Source organism: Bufo gargarizans, chromosome 11 (genome assembly GCF_014858855.1).
Source record: "Bufo gargarizans isolate SCDJY-AF-19 chromosome 11, ASM1485885v1, whole genome shotgun sequence".
NCBI classification, from domain to species: Eukaryota; Metazoa; Chordata; class Amphibia; order Anura; family Bufonidae; genus Bufo; species Bufo gargarizans.
In genome coordinates this window covers 88,919,584-88,940,586 of record NC_058090.1, presented here as the reverse complement: position 1 = coordinate 88,940,586, position 21,003 = coordinate 88,919,584, and the positions used below count along the sequence as shown (strand labels likewise).

The 21,003-nt window shown below is 41.8% G+C and overlaps 1 protein-coding gene across 3 annotated transcripts; it reads right to left on the bottom strand.

Annotated features, from left to right (window-relative positions):
• Window positions 1-1,968: 1,968 nt before the first annotated feature.
• On the bottom strand, window positions 1,969-20,596 carry LOC122922222. Of its 3 annotated transcripts, none has more exons than XM_044272759.1 (7): window positions 20,492-20,596; window positions 19,081-19,401; window positions 17,985-18,077; window positions 10,479-10,568; window positions 8,134-8,196; window positions 7,529-7,551; window positions 1,969-2,490 (listed from the first exon to the last, which is right to left on the bottom strand). In XM_044272759.1, exons 1-7 carry the CDS (start codon window positions 20,538-20,540, stop codon window positions 2,428-2,430), a joined length of 702 nt encoding a protein of 233 aa, XP_044128694.1. In that variant the 5' UTR covers window positions 20,541-20,596; the 3' UTR covers window positions 1,969-2,427. The 3 variants fall into 3 exon arrangements, with proteins under 3 accessions (XP_044128694.1, XP_044128695.1, XP_044128696.1); XM_044272760.1 differs by having other exon boundaries at window positions 17,985-18,074; XM_044272761.1 differs by lacking the exon at window positions 20,492-20,596 and adding an exon at window positions 19,518-19,645.
• Window positions 20,597-21,003: the final 407 nt, after the last annotated feature.

The window sequence follows — 21,003 nt, the reverse complement described above, 5'->3', positions numbered from 1 at the left end:
ATGACAGTATGTCTTTTTTGGCTTTGGCAGGTGTTATTCTAAAGATAGTAAGGAGAATCCCTGAAACATGGGATGCATCTATAGTGAACACCTTGATGATGATGGTTAGGATAGCCGTGAGAGCATTTGGACATATACATCTGAGGTCTAGCCTTGCGCAATATATACTGTATGTTTGTGAAAAATATAATTAGATTAGACAGTTAGAATCTTAGCAATAAGTGGGATCATCTGTGACCCTGTGATGAAGCTACAAGTCAATAGTGATGAGCGGCAGGGGCAATATTCGAATTAGTGATATTTCGGGAATATTCGTCATAGATTATTTTCTTGATTGCGAAAATCGGCAATGTAACATGCGCATATTGCGCGTGCAATACAGGCACGGGTCACTTTTGCTACATTTTTGAAGCTGCTAGAAGTTTTCTGAGACTGGAGAAAATGGTTGGCACGGCAGAACATTACAATAGCTTCATATGCAGGTAGAGTGCTCCAGTATATTCGCGATTGCGAAAAATGGCAATCAATGATGCGCATATTTTGGCGCAATACGTGCTACTTCACATTTTAGGCTGCTGGGGAGATTCTTATATAGTAAGGGGTAGGCAACTTTCTTATTGATTACTAGGGATGTTGCTAAGCTCAGACAAAGACTTTTCTGCCTTCTCATTGGCCCACGAGCAAGAAGCAGGGAGGGATCATAGGTTCAGATGAAAAGAAAATCTAGAATATTCACGAATACGAATATATAGCACTATTTTCTAAATCTTCGCGAATTCTACAAGTGGCGATATTCCCGATTAAAATTTGCGATTCGCGCCTGACACTACAAGTCAATAATACATGTCTGGTATTGTGCACACTGAATGGCATCTTCTAATTTACCTCATTATAGACTCTAGATAGGTGACCTCAGCTAATGAAGCTGGATTTCTGCAAAAATGTACTACAGAAAAAAACATATCTCATCATCAACATTGACCATCTTTTATAGTTTCTAAAGATAAGTCCATCAAGTACAATCAACAGTAGTTTATCAATGTGTTTAATTAGAAAAACCTGAGAAGACCATGTACCGTGGTTGGAAATTCGCCCTTGACATAAGTGTAGGGATTCATTCGCAAGTCCATAAATAAAATATAGGAACAATGACTTGAGTCTGGTAATAAGAAGTATGTGTCCCTTGAGAACATCACCCAAGTCCTTCATAAATCCATCTAAAGCAGTAGTAATCACTTCTGTTGACGAAGAGAGCCATCATATTACAACACAAGAGTGGAAAGAATTTTCCATGCTATGGATAACACCTTTTTTTTTTCTACAGATAGATGATACAATGGAATTGATCCATTTGATCCAATCAATAGATGGCGATTGGGTTTTATTTCCAGAAGAAAACCAAAATGTTGACCCCAGTCAATGAGGTAATGGAATATTGGTGATGATCGAAATGGATCATTTCAACCAAAACAATCATACGTTGGGTAAAATTTATCAGTGTTTTAGCTGACCCAAGATAGACCATCATCATCTTAAAAGTACAAAAGTCCATGACTGAAATTTTCATTTGATAGTTGGACAAAAGATCTTTCATGTTAAGAATCAAGATCATTAATGGAAAGAAAATTTGCGGAAAGATCATTAGTCCTTCACCCGGCATCACTGAATAGGTATGACCAACCTGCACAACTGCAACTGCCAATCCTGACTAAAATGTGTATGACCGAGTCTGTAAAATGATTGTTCACCAGATGATCATTCATTCAATGTTTTTGTTGAACCATCAAACTACTTTTTTTTATTGTGTGTGGTCACCTTTAGGAACAGAGCTTGTTCAACAATATCTAAACATATACGGATGTGTCCTTCCATAGCTTAGCTCTAGAATCAAGATATCACAAGAGGAGTAGTACGAGATGATCAGCTTTAAATTATTATTTTTTTAAATACATTTTTAGGCCTGTTTCACATATATAGTAAAAGATCCGGCAGGCGATTCTGGCAGGAAACAGCCTACCGGAAGCGACCACATTGTCGTCCTGCCTCATTTACTATAATGTGGACCTGCTGCAAACTGGCAAATATGCCGAGAAGCTACCAGACAAATAATGCTGTTTGCTGCGGTATTTTTTCAGCAGCTTCTCGGCATATTTGCCAGGTTGCAGATGGATCGTCGTTGGAACACATTATAGTGAATGGGGCCGGCAGGTTCCCTGCAGGAACAGCCTGCCAAAGATGTAAAACGCTAGTGTGAAACTAGTCCTACACTACTCACAATTGTTTTCAAAGCTGGTCATCTCCCACCACCCATCTCAGGATATCTCCAACCAAGAGCCTTAGAGAGGACACGAGCCAGGGTAAGGAAGTCATTTCTTCTTTTGATAGAACCAGATGGAAAACTTGAGCAGAATCTTTTTTTTTTTCCATTCAAACATTGTTTGTTGTCTGTAAGGTGACCTTCACGTTAGAATAGGTGACAGTCGTCTGTTCCTTAAAAACACAATACAGGATTGGGTGTATTCAAGTATTATACAATTTCTGAGTCAAGAAAGAGAGACAATAGAAATAAAAACATTCACACTTTAAAGGGAAATAAAGCAATATTACGGGTTTCTATTCCTGACAATTTCAACATCTCTGCTGTCAGTGAGCGGGAATATTGTAGGTTTGCATTTTTTTGCGAGTGTACGGGCCGTTTTTTTGTGGTCCGTATACGGAACCATTCATTTAAATGGTTCCGCAAAAAAAACATGAGGGACCCGGTTACAGATTTTGCAACAGGTGCCCAGGAGCTCTACAAAAAACTCACAGAAAAAAGTGGCCTAAACGAGTGGAAATGCTCCAAATCCAGACACTGTAGCGCGTCTACAACCGGGGGAGCAATTCCTCCGCATGCGGTCCGCAGATAACGACAATCCCCAGCAAAAAATGCGAACAATGGAGGATGCCGGGGCGGACCGCATGCACCACAAGAACATCTTACACAAAATGATACATTATACAGATGAAAAAACATATACATACACAAATCACTGCAAACAATGCACAAAAATGATACGCAACTGACAATACTAGCTAACTTCTCAAGCCGATGTCCAAAGCGGAGAACTTTGCCAATATCTTCCAGTCAGGAACATATCGGAGCCCCTCATGCACCACGTCACGGTGTCTCAGCACGCATGGGGTCCTACCACTCAACTGCCCGTGGTGTGTGAACAGGGTCTGAACAGTGCTAGAAACCAACTCACAGCCGGGCTTTCACATGCCTCCATAGTGATACCAAAGTTCTCAGCTTTTAACATCGGCTTGAGGAATTAGCTAGTATTGTCAGTTGAGTATCATTTTGGTGCATTTTTTGCAGTGATTTGTGTATCCAGGAGCTCTACAGTCAAAAATGTACAAATCTACATCCTTTAACTGAATGATATTTAAGGTGTTTTTATGATTTTTTTTTCTTCATTTTAATCTGTATGGTGTGGAAAAACTCGAAGCTCAGCTTAGTTGCTGCTGTTGATGGATCTTATTACAACTCTTTTAATTATCACATTAAGGCCTCATGCACACGACCGTTGTGTGCATCCGTGGCCGTTGTGCCGTTTTCTGTTTTTTTTCGTGGACCCATTGACGTTCAATGGGTCAGTGGAAAAATCGGAAAATGCACCGTTTTGCAGCCGAGGCCGTGATCAGTGTATCCTGTCCGTCCAAAAAATATGACCTGTCCTATTTTTTTGACGGACCCATTCAAGTCAATGGGTCGTGAAAGAACACGGATGCACACAAGATTGGCATCCGTGTCCGTGATCCGTGGCCGTAGGTTGCTTTCATACAGACGGATCCGAAGATCCGTCTGCATAAAAGCTTTTTCAGATTTAAGTTTTCACTTCGTGAAAACTCATATCCGACAGTATATTCTAACACAGAGGCGTTCCCATGGTGATGGGGACGCTTCTAGTTAGAATACACTACAAACTGTGTACAAGACTGCCCCCTGCTGCCTGGCAGCACCCGATCTCTTACAGGGGGCCGTGATCAGCACAATTAACCCCTTCAGGTGCGGCACCTGAAGGGGTTAATTGTACTATCATATCCCCCTGTAAGAGATCAGGGCTGCCAGGCAGCAGGGGGCAGACCCCCCTCCCCAGTTTGAATATCATTGGTGGCCAGTGTGGCCCCCCCCTCCCTCCCTCTATTGTAATAATAGCTTGGTGGCCAGTGTGCGCCCCCCATCGGCCCCCCCTTCCTCCCTCTATTGTAATAAATCGTTGGTGGCACAGTGTGCGCCCCCCATCGGGCCCCCCCTTCCTCCCTCTATTGTAATAAATCGTTGGTGGCACAGTGTGCGCCCCCCATCGGCCCCCCCCTCCCTCCCTCTATTGTAATAAATCGTTGGTGGCACAGTGTGCGCCCCCCATCGGCCCCCCCTCCCTCTATAGCAGTAACAACATTGGTGGCCAGTGTGCGGCCTCCCATCCCCCCCCGATCATTGGTGGCAGCCGAGTTCCGATCGGAGTCCCAGTTTAATCGCTGGGGCTCCGATCGGTAACCATGGCAACCAGGACGCTACTGCAGCCCTGGTTGCCATGGTTACTTAGCAATAGTACAATAGTAGAAGATTCATACTTACCTGCCTGCTGCTGCGATGTCTGTGACCGGCCGGGAGCTCCACCTACTGGTAAGTGACAGGTCTGTGCGGCGCATTGCTAAAGAACTGTCACTTACCAGTAGGAGGAGCTCCCGGCCGGTCACAGACATCGCAGCAGCAAGCAGGTAAGTATGAATCTTCTACTATTGCACTATTGCTAAGTAACCATGGCAACCAGGGCTGCAGTAGCTTCCTGGTTGCCATGGTTACCGATCGGAACTACGCTGCCACCAATGATCGGGGGGGGGGGGAGATGGGAGGCCGCACACTGGCCACCAATGTTGTTACTGCTATAGAGGGAGGGGGGGCCGATGGGGGGCGCACACTGTGCCACCAACGATTTATTACAATAGAGGGAGGGAGGGGGGCGATGGGGGGCGCACACTGTGCCACCAACGATTTATTACAATAGAGGGAGGGAGGGGGGGGGCGATGGGGGGCGCACACTGTGCCACCAACGATTTATTACAATAGAGGGAGGGAGGGGGGGCGATGGGGGGCGCACACTGTGCCACCAACGATTTATTACAATAGAGGGAGGGAGGGGGGGCGATGGGGGGCGCACACTGTGCCACCAACGATTTATTACAATAGAGGGAGGGAGGGGGGGCGATGGGGGGCGCACACTGTGCCACCAACGATTTATTACAATAGAGGGAGGGAGGGGGGGGCCGCACTGGCCACCAATGATATTCAAACTGGGGAGGGGGGGGGGGTCTGCCCCCTGCTGCCTGGCAGCCCTGATCTCTTACAGGGGGATATGATAGTACAATTAACCCCTTCAGGTGCGGCACCTGGGGAGTTAATTGTGCTGATCACGGCCCCCTGTAAGAGATCGGGTGCTGCTAGGCAGCAGGGGGCAGTCATGTACACAGTTTGTAGTATATTCTAACTAGAAGCGTCCCCATCACCATGGGAACGCCTCTGTGTTAGAATATACTGTCGGAAATGAGTTTTCACGATGTAACTCATATCCGACAGTATATTCTAACATAGAGGCGTTCCCATGGTGATGGGGACGCTTCAAGTTAAAATATACCATCGGATTGGAGAAAACTCCAATCCGATGGTATAAAAGAACTCCAGACTTTACATTGAAAGTCAATGGGGACGGATCCGTTTGAAATGGCACCATATTGTGTCAACGTCAAACGGATCCGTCCTCATTGACTTGCATTGTAATTCAGGACGGATCCGTTTGGTACCGCACGGCCAGGCGGACACCAAAACGACTTTTTTTTCATGTCCGTGGATCCTCCAAAAATCAAGGAAGACCCACGGACGAAAAAACTGTTTTTGAGGACCGTGAAAAAATACTGTTGTGTGCATGAGGCCTAAGGAAGAAGAACGGGGCCCTTCGTCGGCGTGCTCCCCTGAAAGGACTTCTGGACTGCGTGAGTATATTTGGAAGGCTAGTTCTTGTATTCATGGAATGCGTTTCGAGGGCACGTAGCTCTCTTCATCAGACATTTAATATGAACACATTTAAAAGATACCAAGTTGGCGCGCTCACTGCCGGGCGGGAGCCTGAATGACTAGGGAGGAAGGGAGGGTGGAGGAATGGGTGACCGACGAGTGAGAATTGATGAGTGGCAGAAGGGATCGGTAAGGCTGGAAGAGGAATGGATGAATAGCAGTTCTATCATAGGGTGGTCTACATGAAACCAGTACTGGTGTTGTATCTAAAAGGACACATTTTATTTATCTATTTTACGCACTTATATAGAGCGTGTTCCTCAGCGCTTTACAGACATTAGCATAGACACAATGTAGCTGCCACAATCTAAGGTCCCTATCAGTATGTCTTTGGAGTTTGGGAGAGAACCCAGAGGAAACCTAGGCACATCTATAGCTTCCTGGTGCTCCTTCTCTTGTTACCCGAGTACTCCCCTGGTTGGTATGTCGTTTGGAGATGCTTGAGGCTATTTATTCCATCAGGGTTGTAGAAATTTGGTAACTGTGCATCGTTTTAATTGTCCACAAAGTATCTTCGGAATATTGTGGCATTATAGTGACCTCTAGTAGTTTAACATAGCAAATATGGTACAAGTGCCAGTATTTATTCTCTATAGGTTTTATGCTATGCTATTATTGATGATTATCTATTTTTCTATTATTATATATCAAGCTTGATATTATTTTTAGGATTACTCCACTCCTAGCCCAGCAGTAGGGGCATAGGTGTCATTTTAGACCAATTCTGGTTTCATGTATCCCACCCTATGATGGAACGATTAGTCATCCATTTCTCTCCCCCGCCTTACCGATCGCTTCTGCCACTGATCAATTCTCACTCCTCAGTCAGCCATTCCTCCACTCTCCCGTTCCTCCCCTAGTCATTCAGGTTCCCGCCCAGCAGTGAGCGTGCCAATCAGGGGCAGACTGGCCACAGAACCTACAGGGACATTTCCCGGTGGGCCGATGACCAGTGGGTCCCCAAAGCTCTCCTCTCTGCCACTGACCTGGTACATAATGAGCTCTCATTTTTTTTCCAGGGCCACTTTAAGTTACCAGTCTGCCTCTGGCGCCAATTTTGTACCTTTTAAATATGTTCATGGACTGTTATGATGTATTAAATGCCTGATGAAGTTATATTGAAGATACTGCACATGAGGCGCTGCCGTTTTTGTGTTTTAGTACATTTCATTATCAGAGATGCTTATTGAATATTTATATGTTAATGAGTCAGATCATAGGTTTAAGACAGTAATGAGTATTAATAATAAAAGATCTATCAACAGCAGCATGTTCATGTTTTTCACTTAGCCACGTGGAGTAATTTTTTTTCCCACACTATTTTTACTAACAAGAGACAAGTCATATACAAATGATGAAGACCTACCGAAATGTCATGTTTTCAAAGGCAAATTTGCCTGCTCAACTCACCTGTACTCTTCTCACTGTAAAACCTGCAGGATAAAGAAAGAATATGTTACACTCAGTGATAGCTTTCATTCTCTTGATATTTTCATTGAATAGTCACTCAACTGGAGATGAAAAACACTAACAACAACTAAGACGGCCATAATAACTAATGTGGTCATGCTCACAATTTGGTACGCAAGAACCATCAGGACCCAAGGTATCAAGACAGACAAAGGACTTCTGTAAGACCTCCCCATCTACCATACTGATGAGAACCAAAAGAAAATGTGAGTTCTTTAATTAACGCTCCTAGTAGAAGAGGACAAGCTTTGTGCGGGTGAAACCACAGTACAGGCTAGGCATATTCTTAGCTATGTTCTTCTCGTTTTATTTTTACACTTCTTGCCTTTTTGCCGTTAAGGATTTCTAGAAAAAGTGAAGCAATGTTTCTTGGTTCCCCAAATAGGATTCCTATTTCTTCTGCAGATGGGGACCATGCTTGATTAAGTAGGAACTTTCTTAACGTGAACTAGATTTTGAAGTGATATTTTCATTGTACCATTTTTACCCTTTTAGGTAACTAAATATATTGGTTAGCAGTCATCAAAGGTACTGCTAATACTGACCTTTCTGTAGCTTATTTTTGTCCAGTTCAGTATACAATATCCCATCCTCTATATGACTGGTTCCTTACAAAGCAGAGAGTAAAACATAAGTCCTTTAATAGAATTACATTCGTCTTTCAGCATGGATTCTAAAACTATATGGTTAACCAAGTCATAAGGAAACCACAATGAAAGAATAATGATGGCACATAATTATAAACACACTGGGACATCTGATTGTCAAGAGGTTATAGTCCTGGTCAGGGCCAGGAAAAAATGAACCTTTTTTTTTTAAATACCCCGCATTTTTCGCCCCTGGGTATTATGGGGCGAATACTAACGAAACGCTTCCATTTTGGAAGCACTTCATTAGTATCGGAGGACCGGGAAGCGGTGAAGGATCTGTACTCACCGACTCATGGTCCTCCACTTGGCTGTCTGCTGTAAAGGGATACGTACTATGTGACCTCACTGTGCGCAACTGACAGCCGAGAACCAAGGAGAAGAGAAAGAGCACTGGTGGCGGGGAGCGGCGGCGTCCAGGAGCAGGAGAGGTAAGTTATTTTTTATTTTAGCTGATGGCTGACATGGGTGAGCATGATGGCTGACATGAGGGGCATGATGGCTGACATGGGGGCTTATCTGAGGCATTAAGGGTCTGATCTGACGTCTGATTATCATTGGGGGTCTGATTGCTGGTCTGACCTGAGGTGCAATGGAAAATATTTTTTTCTTCTTATCCTCCTCTAAATCCTAGGTGCGTCTTATAGGGTGAAAAATACGGTCCTTAAACCAGCGATTGTCTGTAGCAGAGAGAAGATACCAGGACCACACAAAGGAGAAGCCAGCTGCTGCAGACGGGACCAGCGCCAGGTGAGCTGCGAGGAGGGGGGAGGGCGCCAAAATGTACCTTCGCTTGTGTTGGCAAAAATCCTTGCACCGGCCCTGGTCCTGGTAAAACCAAGCTGAACTGACGGCAACATGTAGAAGGCAGGTACTGGCTTACTTGGGGTTTGGGAAAACCTTGTTTATAACCAAAGAACCTTGTTTTTAGCTAAAGACTCCTTCACAGTGGTTTGAGGAAAATTGTTTCCCAGGTTATAGTTCCCAGAATACGGTAGTTGCCTAAAGACAGCAACAGGAAGGTGGCAAGGAGCGGGAAAAGTGCAAATAAGCAAGCAAAGGGAAGTCCACAAGCCAAACATCACTAACAATTAACAAGATCAAAGCAGTGGATGAAATGGTAACACATTAGTCTAAAGTTGGTCAAAATGGATGATTTCAACCAAAACTATCATTCATTGGGTAAAATGTAACCAGAATCGCTCATTAGTTTGACTGAAGACCCACTGCGATTGTGAAGACAAAAGTTGAACTTGTTTAAAAGTTTCATACAGTTGAGTAGTCAATAGTTCATGAATGATCTTTCCATGGAAGACCATTTCAAGATTGTTACCATCCTTTGCCGCTGACACTGAACATGTATGATCAGTCTGAATGACTGTATTGTCCAATAATTACTAAAATGTGTATCAGCATGATGATTGTTCACCAGATGGTTGTCTGTTCAATGACCGTACAACCTCCTTCTTTCTAAGGTCAAGGCTAGTAATTGGGAATCTGCAGTGAGCATTAGGAAGTCCCATCTTCTAGAAATCGTAAGACATCAGTGGTTGTGTATGAGCTGGAAGCCACACCAATTTATGAAATAAATACCCTTGTGGTTGTACCTCTTTAGATTGTCCCCAAAGTTCTTTGGATCTTGGGCAATGGGTTTCTTCTTGATTAAATTATGTTTTGTAGACCCACTGATTTCAGAGGGAGACCTCTAATAATCTCTGGGCTAAATATTGAAGGGCCATAGTTAGGGTTCATTTTAACATTTGGTGGAAGTCTCAGCCTTCAGGCACCTACCTATGATGCTCTGACTAACTAAAAAGTGGTGTATAAAAGTGAACCTTGAAGTTGCCGAACATGTCCTACAGATAGTGCCAAACATGAATTCCAACCCTCTCATTACTGTTTGAAAGAATGCCCCATTCCCAGTGGTCTATGGTTCTAAATGACTCATAAAGTGACCGCTGCAACAAATATGTGTACTAGATGTTCAGGTAGGAATTACTTTAACACTGTAGAAGGTGCAAAATGGATACATAATGGTGAGAGTAATATTTTCTTAGACTGACAAGCATGAAGAAATCAGTGGTTGTGTCTATGGTTGTATCTCCCTGTCTGCAAGAGTTGGAGGATCATTCAATAGCTCTAAGAAGTGAAATACTGTGGTGGATAGGAAAGTTCTTGAGAACATGTGGGAATCACCAGATACTTCTTAAAAGTGCATGTATTTTAGCTCTTTCTATACGAACCTGTTTGACTTCTGGACAGTATGATGGTAACAATAAATATCAGCAGCAGAGCAAGTGTGGCAGATACACTCAGAATGATGGTAATCCATACTACAAGATAAAAGAAGTGAGTTAATTGAATGAAGTGGCTCACTGCTGGTAGTGGGTGGTACGGTGCTGCAAACTCAGTTTGGGGGCGCCCCACCTCAATAGAATGAGTAAATGTAAAAATAAGGGAGCGAGCACTCGTCTATGGCATACACTCAGATTTAATATTAAAAATTGCAATGATAAATTAAACAATAAATTCAATAACACAATTAAAATGCTAAAAATATTACCAATGGTATAAAATAATGGTCGACCATATATGCGCCACTAATTGATGGGAGCAATACAGTGATGTATATATAAGGTCCAATGGTGTCCACAATAAATGTTATATAAAGTGACAGTGCAATGATAAAGATTGAAAATAACGGTGCTAATAACTTAAGATAAATATCAATATCCTGGTGAAAGGTAAGGTGATGAATAGGTGCAACGATCCTGTGAAAAAATAGGGGACGCCGTATAGGGCCTGGCACTACAGACTTGTATTTGTTCCTGTAGAGATTGGAGTTCAATATAGAGTCCGCAATCAACCGCAATAAACAGTCCAAAAGTTGCTTGTGTTTGGTTAATAATATATTCTGTAGACGCAGTCTATATTAGCTGTGTAATTCTCACCTCTGTCCGGAGGTTATTCCTTGCTAAGAGTAGAGAGTCTTACCTCCTATGTTGGCGTGTAGCACGGTCTATTTCTTAATGCGCTGCAGGAGTTCAGCTGGAGACGCTGTTACGTCCTCACAGCTCCCAAACTCTAGTAACCTGGCCCAAATCTCGCGGTATTACGGGTGGGACAGCAGTCCGATCTCCGCACTCGCTGTGTTCAGGGCAATTGAGTTGTTACAAAAGTTGCAGTGGTTACAAGGTTGCAGTCTTTAAATCTTTATCTCTTTATAGCATGGCCATGCTCGGAGTTCTCTTTGTGGAGGTTCCAATAGAGTGTCTGAAAGCCCAGACGCGTTTCGAGATAGTTCCAATCTCTTCCTCAGTGGTGGTCACAGGCACTCCTAACCTCCTCCTTTTAAACAGTTATCAGGTGTTCAGCAAGTCCTGGTTGTATAATCCAGGATCAGAGTGAATTTCCAATTTTTGCCATAATGCGGTTCTCATGCGTTTTTCTTGCGTTTTTTTTTTTTTTTTTTTTCTGGTTGATGCGTTTTTTTCAGATTATTAATCTGTTAGTTGCGACTTAACTCTATATAAACTTAAAAGTCATAAAAAGTGTGTGTAACACATTAAAATGATAAAATAAATATGGAATAAAAAGATAAAATTATCACCATTCATAAGCTAGTACAGCATATACTCAATAAGATACTAGATTAAATATTCTACCAATATAGTAAATAAGATACAGTACTATAAATGATAATAATACAATGTCTAACTTCTTGAACATGGAGTGGGTTGAAATAGGTAGGGGTCCCAAACCAGAGGCCGGGTCCCAACGCCGATAATCGGCAACTTGGGACCCAGCATCGGGGATGGGACCGAAACCTCATATAAAACCAAAAAGCTCCATGTCAGAGTTCAGTCCAAATGGCAATAAAGATCCGAACTCGTATATTTGTCTGGACTCTGCTCTGGACATTCTTTGAACGTAATCTCCTCCTCTCCAGTGTTGTTCAATCTTTTCTAATCCCACGAATTTCAAATTCCCTGGATTACTATTATGGGTCTCCTTATAATGTTTAGACAATGAATGTTTGTCATACCCTTTTTTGATATTGGAGATATGTTCTCTAATCCTTATTTTTAGAGGTCGTTTGGTCCGGCCTATATACTGACGATTGCAGGGGCATTGTATCATATATATAACCCCAGACGTGTTACAAGTAATGCAGTCGTCAATTTCCCATATATACTTATTTTGAGTTGACCGGACCTCCAAGGTTTTTCGTGGTGATTTATTGAGTTTGCACCCTATACACCTTCCACATTTGTAAAATCCCTTCATTTTCATGAAAGAACTTAGGGTATTATCCTTTTGGATTTTATTTGGTACTGATGGAGCTACCTTAAGGCCTAAGTTTGGGGCTTTAGTGAAGGTTATTCTTGGTGTATGTGGTAGGAGGTGTCCTATTACCTTGTCGCTCAATAAATATGGCCAGTGAGTCGTAATCATTTTTTGGACCTTCTTATACTTGTTATTAAAAGGAAGTACTAATCTTACATCTAAAAATGAGTCATCCATCTGCAATTTCTGTCCTTCTTTGAAGAATTCTTGTCTATCTAATTGTCTTACAGTAGTCAAAGCTGCATTAATTGTTTCTATGGGGTATTGTTTATCCAAAAAATAGGATTGCATTTTTGTAGCCTCCTCTTCAAATTTAGCAAAGAAGGTCCAAAAAATGATTACGACTCACGACTCACTGGCCATATTTATTGAGCGACAAGGTAATAGGACACCTCCTACCACATACACCAAGAATAACCTTCACTAAAGCCCCAAACTTAGGCCTTAAGGTAGCTCCATCAGTACCAAATAAAATCCAAAAGGATAATACCCTAAGTTCTTTCATGAAAATGAAGGGATTTTACAAATGTGGAAGGTGTATAGGGTGCAAACTCAATAAATCACCACGAAAAACCTTGGAGGTCCGGTCAACTCAAAATAAGTATATATGGGAAATTGACGACTGCATTACTTGTAACACGTCTGGGGTTATATATATGATACAATGCCCCTGCAATCGTCAGTATATAGGCCGGACCAAACGACCTCTAAAAATAAGGATTAGAGAACATATCTCCAATATCAAAAAAGGGTATGACAAACATTCATTGTCTAAACATTATAAGGAGACCCATAATAGTAATCCAGGGAATTTGAAATTCGTGGGATTAGAAAAGATTGAACAACACTGGAGAGGAGGAGATTACGTTCAAAGAATGTCCAGAGCAGAGTCCAGACAAATATACGAGTTCGGATCTTTATTGCCATTTGGACTGAACTCTGACATGGAGCTTTTTGGTTTTATATGAGGTTTCGGTCCCATCCCCGATGCTGGGTCCCAAGTTGCCGATTATCGGCGTTGGGACCCGGCCTCTGGTTTGGGACCCCTACCTATTTCAACCCACTCCATGTTCAAGAAGTTAGACATTGTATTATTATCATTTATAGTACTGTATCTTATTTACTATATTGGTAGAATATTTAATCTAGTATCTTATTGAGTATATGCTGTACTAGCTTATGAATGGTGATAATTTTATCTTTTTATTCCATATTTATTTTATCATTTTAATGTGTTACACACACTTTTTATGACTTTTAAGTTTATATAGAGTTAAGTCGCAACTAACAGATTAATAATCTGAAAAAAACGCATCAACCAGAAAAAAAAAAAAAAAAAAAAAAACGCAAGAAAAACGCATGAGAACCGCATTATGGCAAAAATTGGAAATTCACTCTGATCCTGGATTATACAACCAGGACTTGCTGAACACCTGATAACTGTTTAAAAGGAGGAGGTTAGGAGTGCCTGTGACCACCACTGAGGAAGAGATTGGAACTATCTCGAAACGCGTCTGGGCTTTCAGACACTCTATTGGAACCTCCACAAAGAGAACTCCGAGCATGGCCATGCTATAAAGAGATAAAGATTTAAAGACTGCAACCTTGTAACCACTGCAACTTTTGTAACAACTCAATTGCCCTGAACACAGCGAGTGCGGAGATCGGACTGCTGTCCCACCCGTAATACCGCGAGATTTGGGCCAGGTTACTAGAGTTTGGGAGCTGTGAGGACGTAACAGCGTCTCCAGCTGAACTCCTGCAGCGCATTAAGAAATAGACCGTGCTACACGCCAACATAGGAGGTAAGACTCTCTACTCTTAGCAAGGAATAACCTCCGGACAGAGGTGAGAATTACACAGCTAATATAGACTGCGTCTACAGAATATATTATTAACCAAACACAAGCAACTTTTGGACTGTTTATTGCGGTTGATTGCGGACTCTATATTGAACTCCAATCTCTACAGGAACAAATACAAGTCTGTAGTGCCAGGCCCTATACGGCGTCCCCTATTTTTTCACAGGATCGTTGCACCTATTCATCACCTTACCTTTCACCAGGATATTGATATTTATCTTAAGTTATTAGCACCGTTATTTTCAATCTTTATCATTGCACTGTCACTTTATATAACATTTATTGTGGACACCATTGGACCTTATATATACATCACTGTATTGCTCCCATCAATTAGTGGCGCATATATGGTCGACCATTATTTTATACCATTGGTAATATTTTTAGCATTTTAATTGTGTTATTGAATTTATTGTTTAATTTATCATTGCAATTTTTAATATTAAATCTGAGTGTATGCCATAGACGAGTGCTCGCTCCCTTATTTTTACAAAGATAAAAGAAGTATTATTCCTGCTGGTAATGGGACATCATTTTTTTAAGTGGACAACAGAACTGGAAAAACATTAGATGTGGTCAAAGCTTCAGCTGTATCTCTTCAGGCCCTATTGCACCACATGGCCAACCTCCATGTTACATAAACCCTTGAGTAAAAATCACAAATTGGATCTTTCCCTATGACAAATCCAACATGTATATTACTAGAGAATCTCTGGTAGAAATCTGAGACTGACACTTATTAGATACTGTATCTTTCCTGGGTATGTGAAATGGGTCTGATCCTTCACTCCATGTGAATCAGATTGTTGAAACCCCATTTACTTGGATGGAAAGCTGGTCAAGACCGATCTGGTGCAGATTCCAGTGCAGACAAATCCTTTCTATAGTTCCAATCATAAATAACAATGATTGGGTGACCCCTGTATCAACCAGAGCAAAAGTCACTCTGGAAACTGGCTTATAGTCTCCATACCAGTTCACGATCAGGGGTCCGGATTTTGAACAGTCAGTCCACCAAGGTCAGCTAGTCATCAACAGTTGCCCACAACATATGAGCTCCTTAAAGACCTTTTTTCACTAAAACGTTTTTAAAAAAAGTTTCTCACATGGCACCTTTCCCCCAAGTCTGATGTCCAACCAGTTCCCCTAGCTTCAGTATTGCCCCTACTATCTCCATTGTGCCAGTCTTGATTTTAACTGATTGTCAGTCTAGTCTGATACGCTGTTTGGTTGCTAAGAAAACAAAGCCCTAGCGACCAGTCTTATCTCAATTTATCAAACATCTTACAGCTATATTGATCATAATACACTTTTGAGAAAAAACACTTTAGATTTTATATGGAAATTCCCTTTAAGCAAGATTAGATTGTGACGTTTTTGGTGGTGAGAATCGGGACACATCTTACTTTATCAGTTAGTAAATAGTGTTGAGCGCAAATTTTCGAATAGCGAATTTTTATCGTGAATATCGACACTTCGAGAATTCGCGAATATTTAGAATATAGCACTATATATTCCTAAATTTGAATATTAGTTTTTTTTCCCCCACAGTACACATAATCCCTCCCTGCTTCTAGCTTGTGGGCCAATGAGAAGGCTGCAAGAGCTTAGCTTCTTCCCTAGCAACCAATAGGAAAGTTGCCTACCCCTTACACAGAAGTATTTTTCTGTGTTTTAGAGTTAGGCCTCTTTCACATGGGCGTTCCGGATTTGATCCGGATGCGTCCCGGGTGCATTGTGGCAAACCCGTGCAAGTAGGCACACAATTGCAGTCAGTTTTTTCCTCGCGAGTGCAAGGTACCTTGACCCGAACCCGGACTTCTTTACTGAAGTTCGGTGTTCTGTAGATTTTATTATTTTCCCTTATAACATGGTTATAAGGGAAAATAATAGCATTCTTAATACAGAATGCTTACTAAAATGTAGATTAAGGTGTTAAAAAAATTATTAACTCACCTCATTCCCTTGATCGCACAGCCGGCACCGCCTTCTTTCTTCTTCTTTCAGGACCTGCTAAAGGACCTTTGATGATGTAATCGCGCTCACCGCGTGGTGATCCTTCTGTCTTCATTCAGCAGGACCTGTGCTGACGTCACCACGCTCACCACGTGGTGAGCGTGATTATGTCATCAAAGGTCCTTTTGCAGGTCCTGAAAGAAGAAGAAAGAAGACATGCCGGCTGCACGATCAAGTGGATAAGGTGAGTTAATAATTATTATTTTTTTAACCCCTCCAGCGCTATTGTACTATGCATTCTGTATTAAGAATGCTATTATTTTCCCTTATAACCATGTTATAAGAGAAAATAATACAGTGAATTTACTTTAAAGGGGTTGCTCATCCCTACCATCCCCTAGCAACCATGCGTGAAAATCGCACCGCATTGCATTTTTCTGTGTTTTAGGGGTAGTGTTTTAGGGTTTCGTGTGTTTAGTAATTAGTGTAAGCGTCTTTTTTTTTGTGTGTTTCAGGGTTTTGTGTATATTTTATTTTACCGTTTTTGCCCCATTGTCCCCAACCCAATAAAGTTTGCCCAAATTCCCTCATTATTTTCCTTATATATTTTATTTGTATATAAAAACACACCATGAGTACACGTGGGCGTGCCGGCAGCCGTGGTCGTGGTAGGGGAGTTGGTTCCAGTGCTGGACCGCTGCCAGCACGGGGCCGCTCCTCTAGCCACGAAGGGGCGGCTGCAGGTGGCAGGGGCCTCATCCGTGATTTATTTGGGGCGTGGCAGCCGCCCAATTTCATCTCAGGACGCCAAGGCAGTTGTGTCTTTCGTGATTGTGTGTGTGTGGGGTCTGAGCAATCGGATATTGGCCGGCTGAGCAGAGATGTACCTGCCTAGTGAAGTCACGGTAGGGTATGGGGTGTACAGCTGGTTCGCCTCCCTATGGTGCAATGAACCGGCAAATACTGGCGTTAAGACAAAGAAAGCTTCTCCTGAGTCCTGACCAACAGGACCCAAACTGTAATCTATAGACTGTATGTGTGTGTGTGTGTGGGGGGTGTATATAGTGTGCAGCAGGAAAATGGATGTGCAATGTGCATGTGAGAGATATCTCTATGCTGTCTATACGTACATGCTACAGACATAGTGCTGGGATGTCAGAACAATACTTAGTGCACCAATCAGTAATATCTACTTAAACCTGATAAAAAGTGAAGTTATATGTATCGCAAAAAGAAAATTTGGATCATAAGTGGCGATTTTCGCAATCACAAATATTTTATAACACTATCTGCATATAAAGCGATTGTTCTGACATGCACGTGAAATGTAACCAAATACACTGGTGTAATGTGAAATTACTTACAGTGATCAGGAGTTCTTCTTCACGCCTCAAACTTTTGGTAGTTCGAAAACAGTTGCTAGGCCACGCCCCTTTTTGCGCATGCGCATTAAGCAAATTTTACATTGCGATTTTAGTAATAAAAAAAAAAAGTGAACAAAGATAGCGAATTTGCAAAATATATGATGAATATTCGGCCATATATTCTTAAAATCTAATATTCTTACTTGAAAACCATTCTTACCTGTGACCTGTTTACTGGACTTGGTGGTCATAGCTTCTGTGCTGATCCTTATGGGTGAAGTTGTACTTGGGCTACTGGAAAAGACTTGCTCTTCTAATCATTGAGTTCCATTGAAAAACATAAGCGTAATGAAGAAACTTCAATTAAATGCTCAATTTACTAAAAAGTGGGCAGTATTATGAACAAAAGATACATAAATTTTTTAGATGTCCAGAGTTTCTGGCTTCTGACCAGGGGCATATATAAGTTATAGTAAGTCCAAATAGCCCCCGACCCCATATCATTTCTCTAAGGACAGTAGATTTTCCCGACATATATCTCTAGTGGAAGGGTACAACATATACCACCATCTACAGTAGGTCCCATTACAAAATAAAAATGGCTAACTACTCTATATCCTTCTCCATAGAATCATATAGTCACTAGAAGCAGGAATGGCACCCATCAAGATGGCTTCCGAGTCCTAAGATAGTGGAGGAGTCCAATCTTCAAGACGTTGATCTTGTGACAAAAGGGGAAAGAGGTTCTGTTAGTGATATGCTGTTTGTCTGGATTGTCCTCCTCCTTCTTCCATCATCTTTTGTAGAGTCATGCATGGTTCCGTGGCCACAGCAAACTCGAGATGTTGGTCTGGTATTTTTTTAAGGTAGGTATTGAGGGTGTCCTTGAACTCTGGCCTGAGATAACTTGGGAATATAGGATGCAACTGGTCTGGCATGTGCCAAAAGGACACCTTTTTTCACTTACCTTTGGTTCATACATGGGGAGCCTTCCCGGCACACATTCCTGATAAAGTTTACAAACATGACATAAAGACGGCCTAATTCTGTCTGTCGCCTAAGCAGTTTCTAGCAGAACTATCAGCTTCAGATCAAAGTTGTCCGTCATGTTGCCTACAATGGTCCCACTAACAATAAACATCTCAGCATTGTAGGGGCAGCCTAGTAGAAGCCAGAACAAAATTATTCTGTTTTTGCTTCTTTAATTATTACATGTTTTATTATGTTTTGTCCTACTCCTGGTGAAGCCTTTTACTATTGTCTTAGAAATACTTTATAGAAGGGAACACAGGGATTAGTAGATTGCGCTAACCTACCATATACTGTCAGATTGTAGAACTGAGCGCACTGGCCTGATATCCGCCGCAGGACGCTGCCTTTATAGATTCCTTGGTCTTCTCTGGTTAGTTTGGTTATAATTAATGTCCCATTATCTGTAACATTAATGCGACCATTATAGAACATGCTTCTAATAACAACAGGTTTCCCAGGTTCTGTTACCGCAAAAATATTTTTGTCTCTGCTGCTCATCCACGTGATGTCCTGGATTTCAGTCTGCTGGACGGGGAGCATCACCTCCCCTCCCACGTTACTCTCTACATGTCTTGTGTCCCCACAGGTTTCTTCAATGCTCAAACCTGGAATAAGAGGTGGATTTTACAAAACATAATCAGAAATAAAAAAGAAAGAATAAATTCTCACAGTGAAGTTATAAAGCAAATTAAATCATACCAGTCAAAACGGAGACACCCACCTGTAGACAGTACTGTTTGGGGGTTCTTTCCCCTCATCGGTATCAGTTACTGGTTGGTTGAGTTGCAGCTCAGGAGGGTACAGAGCTGCATCAAAGGGATCTCATTAAGCCAATCGGTACCATGGTTCGTTCTGATGAGAAGCAAGAACCCCCAAACGATGCTGTCTATAGGTGGGTCTCTCTAGTTTCTAGTCTCCATACACCCCTTTGTCTCCTCAGTGAGAAACATCACCCTCCAAACCACAATGGACATATGAAGCAGAGCTGAAATAAAGATGTCAGGTAAAGAACCTGCCACGTGTGATGGCTGGTCAACCAACCAAAATTATGACATGTCCTCCTAAAATAAAATAAAAAAAACAGAGACATAACTATAGGTGGTGCAGAGATGGTAGTCACTCTTGGACCTGGTGCCCAATAGACCCTCTTTCACATAGGCAGTGTTATAAATGGCACCAGTTAGATCTGTTTTTGGAGAGTTTGGAGACAACCAATATTTCGGTGAAAATCTTTCTTGTGAAAGATGTTTTGAAGAAGGTAAGCCAAAGTTCAAATATCTAAAGAATGTTCCTTTCCAAACAGAGGTTGTGGGGTATGTATTATGTAATCCCCAACCCATAGTTCAGGAGCCACATGTAACACTTGGTTCCTTACATGAAGGTTTCTAGCTGGTGACAGCCCAAAATACCATCATGCCATGTGTAACCTTAGACGACAAGAAACTACTGAAATAGGGTCATAACAATATCATTCTCAAAGGGTCAGAGCCATGTATAAAAGCACTTAGCAATGACCATGGACCTTCAAGATGGAGGTAACCCGATGAGTACAGCATATTCAGAAGCTTAGCTCCTTCTCTAATTCTATCTAACGTTGACGTATACTCTGAGTTTGACAATTGTAGCAGAGCTAAGTTTGGCATTTGATCACAGTTCTAAGCTAGCCTTAAGATGAGATAACATTTTAGAACTTACCTTTCTGAAGGTAAAGAAATATCATGGAAAACGCTAAGAGATGGTCCATGTTGTTCTTTCTTCCACACTTGTCTTAGAGAAAACTAGAGACATTATGAGTTGTTTTCTGCTTTTTCACGTTCCGCCCTCCACAACCACAGACCATTGTATATGGAACAAGACAATAAAACATAGCCCCCTGGTGGAGAAGTCTACACTGTGAACTACGTATAATATTTATTATCGGTCAGTTCAGGCTTCTGATCAAACTAGAAAACTCAAGGACTAACAGTGAACCTAAACTTTACACTTTCTTCATATCAGGATGTATGGGTTGATCCTCACACTTTAGATTGACTGTTTGGAATTGTATTTATGTCAGCTGCAATTAGGTGTGGAGAAGCTACTAAAAACAGAAATGTAAACTAAAAAAAGAATGTAGACTTCCTCCTTTGGAAAAATCTAAGGGAACCGGGGCAGAGCACTTAGGTGGAGTGGTGGTGGTGGTGGTGGGGGTGTGTGTAATAACTAGA